At 40.5% G+C, this 6,388-nt stretch overlaps 1 protein-coding gene across 1 annotated transcript in view; it reads left to right on the plus strand.

Annotated features, from left to right (window-relative positions):
* Nucleotides 1-5,062, plus strand: part of Mis18a (MIS18 kinetochore protein A) — a 12,694-nt gene extending 7,632 nt beyond the window's left edge. Inside the window, exons 3-5 of the mRNA XM_004645360.2 lie at nucleotides 1,155-1,277; nucleotides 3,773-3,869; nucleotides 4,462-5,062. Coding sequence (XP_004645417.1) covers nucleotides 1,155-1,277; nucleotides 3,773-3,869; nucleotides 4,462-4,542 — 301 coding nt within the window. The 3' untranslated portion in view covers nucleotides 4,543-5,062. The remainder of the gene's footprint in view (nucleotides 1-1,154; nucleotides 1,278-3,772; nucleotides 3,870-4,461) is intronic.
* The last annotated feature ends 1,326 nt before the right edge of the window (nucleotides 5,063-6,388 follow it).

A 6,388-nucleotide genomic window follows, 5' to 3' on the forward strand; every position in this document is an offset into this window, starting at 1 on the left:
AAAAAAAATTCAGGGCTGGGGAGATGGCTTAGTGGAATAAGCGCTTCCCTGGCAAGTGCAAGGCCTGAGTTCAATCCCCAGTTCCACAAAAAAAAAAAAAAAAAAAAAAAAAAAAAATTAATTCTAACATCTAACATATGGAATAAACGCACATCAAAGATCTGTTCGGCCAATTAGTGAGGGAACCAAAACATGGCACACAGCTAGCACAGAGGGGGACATTGCTATATAGGATGCCCTTGCTATTGTCCTGTATGTCGCTGAAACCTCAGTTTCTGGCATTACTTTTTCTACTAGTGGATGTCACTCATCTCTCTACCAGATTACAACTACTTGCCATTCATCTGTCTTCTTCTTGCAAGTCATCATCTAACTTTAGAGTTCCCCCTGCCCCTTAACTCTGGAGTCCTTTTCAAGGAAGCGGTGGTACTTTCCGTCGGAGCCATGTTGCACACTGGTCCTGGGCTCTTGGGCTGGTGCCGTTCTTCATGGAACCCAGACTTTCTCAGATATATATCCATGCACTACGTTACAGACAAAGGCGACCGGTGGCCTGAAGTATTTATTATCTGCTTTAGTAGGGGAAAACATTGTCTGTCCCTGCCCTTGAGTATTCATGGTGGGTTTGTGGGTTGGACAGTGGCATTAAAAGGACATAGAATCTTTCAGTGTTTCTGGTTTTTTGTTTTTTTTTTTTGTCTGAGACAGGGTTTCACTCTGCAGTTCAGACTGGGCTTGAACTCACTTTGTAGCCTAGATTGGCTTCCAACTCAGTGATCGTCCTGCTTCAGCCTCTGATTACAGGCATGTGCTACCATGCCCAGCTAGAATCATTTAGCCTTATTTTTAAATTTTAGATAATTTTTCTTAATGTCAGACTGAGAAAAGCATGATGTGTGTATCTTCATCATGTGTGTGTTGTCACTTTATGTCTGTCCCTTGTCATTGGATGCCTAAGGCACTGTGGACTATGAATGACTCTCTTTCTAGTTCTCTTGGAAGCACCTTATTCTTTTTTTTCCTCTCCTCATATGTATGACTTGATTTGGTCAGAATGACGTTGGAGCTTCAGTCTTGACAGGGTTTCTGGGTGGGGTTTTCCCCTAACAAGCTGCAGCTGTGTTCCCTAAAGTGGTGCCATTTCTCGATGGCAGCGTTCTTGAGACTTTGTACTGTGCCGGCTGCCTGCTGCACCTTGGCTACGTGTACAGATGCACTCCCAAGCACCTAGATTACAAGAGGAACTTGTTTTGCCTCAGCGTGAAAGCCATTGAAAGGTAAGTTTTTATATGTGAATGTCTGCCTCCTCACTGTTTTCTCTGAAAATTGTTTGTGGACAATTGGTCTGGAAATATTAGAACTAAGCACTGGTTAGGTTTTTTTTTTTTTCTCCCCAAGTAATAATTTCTGATAATTAAGCCACTGAAATATTGTTTGTTTTGCTTTATTCGATACTGGAAAAGCTCACATGCCACATTATAGGAGAAAACATTGGGAGAACATTTTTTGAAGTAAAAATGTGTTTGCTTGTTTTTAAAAATTAACTGTAGCTTAATAAGATTATTTGAGTACTACTTGTATCACTCAACATATATTGCTCATTTCCCATTAGTTAGTTTTTAGCTTCTTAGAATATCAAGAAAGCAGGAATTTCAAAATTGGTTAGTAAAGAAGTTCTTTTGATGTTTTGGAAAAGTGGAAATACAAAATCCAACTATTGCCAGTAGTAAACAGTTGTCTTTTTGAGATATGCAACTAAATACCTCCACCCCTTAAGATTTCTAAAAAGTAATAGTTAGGGAGCAGTTAAAAGAATTTCAGGGGGCCCTCCAGCTCATTGGCCTTTTTTTTTCTTTTGGCTAGCTCAGGCTGCTTTTTAAGGGCGGGTCTGGTGCAGCTTGTGGAGCTGGGGATCAACCTCGGTCCCCTGTGCCTGACTGAATTTGCCCAAGCAGGTGCTTTAAACAACTGAGCTAACTGGCAGGGCCCCCTGGCCTTTTTGTTTTTTAAAGGACATGCAAAGTTAAATTCCACTGCAATGCCTGGGACTCCAAGACTTGGAGGCTGCCTGGGAGCCCTGGAGACATAGCTCAGCAGGGGAACATTTGCCTAGTGTAGCTTCTGAGGACAAGAGAAAGATGCTGTCTTGGTTACTGTACTCTCCTTTCTGGGACAAAATAACTGACACCCCAAGTTTTGGAAGGAAAGATTTATTTAGCTTACAGTCTATGGAGGTTTCAGTTCATAATCAGCTGGCTCCAAGGCAGGGTGGCACATGGCAGAGGGCAGCAGTTCATGGTAGCAGAAGATAGCAAAAGCAACTAGAGTCAAAAGGGAGCGGAGAGCAAGTTTTTTCCTTCCGTACGTGGTATGCAGGCTACTCGCCCCAGGGCAGGTCCTCTGTACCCCCACCATATCATGCCCTCTGTCTTGCACAGGCTGAGGGTGTTTACAAAGTGAGGACCCTGGGTTCCTGCTGAGTCATTTAGTTAAACCTCTGAACTTGTCAAGTTGACACACTGTAACAGCCATAACAGATGCCTGTGAAATATATATGTATATTTTTAATGTATTTGGTACAGGGTCTCACTACACAGCTCAGCCTCATAGTGAACCTCCTATTTTCAGCCTCCCCAGCGCTGGGATTACAGTTGAGCGCCACCATGCCCAGTCTCAGTGACTCAAACCCTGGCCCCTGCGCTTACCTAAGCAAGCACTTAGTCTGCTGAACTATATCGCTGGACCTTGAAATTAGACAGATTGAGATCAAAATTTTATAATCTGCAAATTTTTTATAACCCTGATACAAAAGAATATAATGAATTCCTGGTCTAACAAGGTGGAAGTGTTTTTGTTTTCCTAAATGGGAAGTTACTTGACTTCACCAGGTTATTTTTCGGAATACAACCCATGGGTTTCCAAAGGGAAAAGAAGTGACATACAGACTTGCTATATGTGATAAAAGACTTGTATTTATAGAAAGACAAAGAAATTGAGCTTTTTCCCTTTTATATGGTCTGCCTGCTTGCCAGGGCTAGGCCTGTTTCCTCCTGTTACTAGGCCAGTCTTTCAGCTGTTAAGTACTTTTCCAAACCACAGTGGGTAGTAACCCTACAGTTGCAGAGCAAAGCATGACTTGGAGGATAACTTTTGGAAGTTGTTCAAACTTGGTAATCAAGAGATTATTCCAAAGTACTATTTATTAAAAGTCAAATGCGAAACTGGCTGTGATGGCCTACTATTGTAATCCCAGCACTCAGGTGGCTGAGGCAGGAAGGTAGCTGTGAGTTTGAGAACCTTGGGCTGCATAGTGAATTCAAGGCCAGTCTGAGCTGCATAGCGAGACCCCGTCTCAAACAACAAACAAGGGAGAGTGAAATAGGAAAGCACATGTTCTTAAGAAGTTAGGTAAAGGAATCAGTGGCGTCCTTGAAACCAGCAGTTCCTTCTGGATCTTTAAACTTACCTGTAGAACTCTGAACTCGGATGTTTTTGTCACTCAATTTCCCAAGGAGCAAATTTATTTCAATAATGAAATATATGTAGTGGAAAATTAATGTGTAGAAATAGTGGACATAACTGTTATGGAGAAAGATCTGACTTTAGTACAGCTTCCTACGTAGGGTGCTTTAGGACACATAGTTGTTGTATTCATTTGCTTGTTACTGATGTATGGTGTGATATACTTAAAAAAGAGTTTTAATATTTTTAACTAATGTCAATGTCACATTTGCTCCCTTTTGTGTTTTAACTGTGTCAAACACTGTTCTAGTTACGCTTTAGGGTCCTCTGAAAAGCAGATTGTGTCAGAAGACAAAGAGCTGCTTAATCTTGAAAGTAGAGTGGAAATGGAGAAGTCTCTAAAACAGGTAATTTTATTCTGAACATTTTATTTCTTTGAAGACCTTCCTTCCAGTGTGCAAGTGCCCCTCCATGTGATAATTCTCATAATGGTATGACAGTTCTCTTATTGTTTGAGCACTTTTCCTGGTAAAACTGATGATTTTACTTCAGTTGTTAATAAGTTGATCTTTTGGGAACCGAACTATAAATTGTGCTAAAGCTTTATCAACAAAATAATGAGGACATCAGATACCCAAATCGAAATATCCTATATTGTTAACCTGTTAAACTGGAAACATAGCTTTAAGCCAAATGCGTATTTGATTGGATTTGCTTCACCTTATTGCTGAAGGTTACCTTGTTTTCATGGCATGATGGGCAAGATGATGGTGACTGTAGCTGTAGAGTATAAGTTGAAAACTACAGTTTGGTAGAATGATGTCTTATTTAAATAAGATTTATGTATCTAAATGTTTTGTTAGATATTCAGTACTGTTATACATAATAAGTAGCATGCAAAATTGTATGAGCAGTGTAATTCTAATCATATTTTAGCCGTGTATCATTTTTCGTTATTTTAACACTTGTGTTTCTTTATCTTTTTTTAAAACTCACTAGATGGAAGATGTCTTAAAAGCCTTACAGACCAAGCTGTGGGACATTGAATCAAAATTGTCCTTTACCAGTTGCAACAACTGAATTCGGTTCCACGTCCACCCCTCATGTTCTTGGAAGAGAAGATCTATAGGAATACTTGCAGAGCTGTGCTTTATGTGAAGGAAGTGACCATTTCTTCCACATTAGAATTTTAAAGCTATTTTCTGATACTTGCTGGAATTGGAATTTAGAAGTTTTCATCTTGATAAGGAACTTGGATTTTCTGAACTTTTGACTTCCTATATCTTTAGGATTTGATTTTACCTTTAATACTTGGAATGATATTTAATAATGCATGGTAAAACTTAGTTTTTTCCACCTACTGTGTAATTGGATCTTTGAAAACTGATGCTTAAAGCTTTTTGGAGAAACTGTTCAGTTGAATTATTTCTTAAAATTATTTGAAAAATTAGAACAGAATAGCATATGTATATGTAATTTATGCTACTGTATGCTTTAAAAATGTGGAAGAATACTTACAGTCATTTCTGAGGTTAGGATTCTGGGGCAATTTTTTTTTTCATTTTCCATAATGTAAGACTTTTGTAGTTAGCATGTTTGGTTTTGGCTTTGTTCTTTTGAGACAGGGTCTTGCTCTGTATTTCAGGCTGCCTTGTATTCACTGTGTAGCCCGACAGGCCTCAGACTCTTGATGATCCTCTTGCATCAGCCTCTCGAGTGCTGGGATTATAGGTGTGCATCACTACTCCTTGCTGTGGTTAGCCTGTATTATTTTTATATCAGGAAGGTAATAAAGATTAAAATTAAATGCTTTTATTTATTTATTTATTTATTTTGCTTTTAAATGTTTTAGTTTTATCTGAGTTGTGTTTAACTGAGCTCATACGTCCTGGGACCATGAACACATTCCTCAAGCATGGCACTATGGTAGCCCAGGTCAGGAATATAAATAAAGATGACCTCAAGTTTCTCAAGGCTCCTTTCTGCTTTCAGATTCCAATAGGGTCAGGAACAGCACTCAGCATGGAAGGGTAAGTCACCCAGCTTTTGCTCAGATGTTTCCTAATTCTGAGAGTCCTCGAGTTACCACAGTGTCCCACGTCAGATGATTTTTTTGCGGAACCGTGTATTGCACTCAGGTCCTTGCGCTTGTCAGGCAAGCGCTTATTCTACTGAGCCATCTCCCTGGCCCCAAGGATTTTTTTTTTCTCCCAGTGCTTCAGGGCAGGTTTGGCTGACTTGAGTTGTGGGGATCAAACCACAGCAACCTGAGCCTGACTGCTTTGTTGAAGCAGCCACTTAAAGAACTGAGCTAAGGGGCAGGCCCCCCAAGTCAGATGATTTGACGATTCCTTGAGAAATACTTTTTGATAGATTGTTAGTAGCCTTTCCTAATTTAAAAAAAGAAAAAGAGCCTTCCTGATGCCCTCATAACCTGCTAACAGGTAGAATATGGTACTGTGAAAACTGATGTTAACATCCACTAGCAAGCGACAGGTGTCCTGCCTCAGCTTGAAGTCCCCGTTGTCTCCTAGGTGCTTTGGCGGCACCTTGTGTAAAAGTCCATTCAGAGTAACAGAGTATTTTAGCCATAGGATTCAGCTGATGTTCTGGTTGGTCACACTGATACCGGTTACTTCAGCTATTATTTTGGGGACCATGCCAAAGACATAGGCAGGCTGACTCCCTGATTGCTTGTGCATGGTTAGTGCTAGGGCAAGAGCTGTTGCACAGTACCTGCAGTCACTCCGCACTTGTTGGAAGTTTATTTCATCTGTGCACAGTAATTCTTGATATCCATGGTGCTAGTTCATCAAACGTGCACTGTGAGTTGAGAACTGAAGTATTGTGTGGCACCAGGGAGATGGCTCAGTGGAATAAGCACTTCCCTGCCAAGCACAAGGGCCTGAGTTCAATCCGTGGTTCC

The sequence above is a fragment of the Octodon degus genome, unplaced genomic scaffold, assembly GCF_000260255.1.
Source record: "Octodon degus isolate 3935 unplaced genomic scaffold, OctDeg1.0 scaffold00225, whole genome shotgun sequence".
Lineage (NCBI taxonomy): Eukaryota > Metazoa > Chordata > Mammalia > Rodentia > Octodontidae > Octodon > Octodon degus.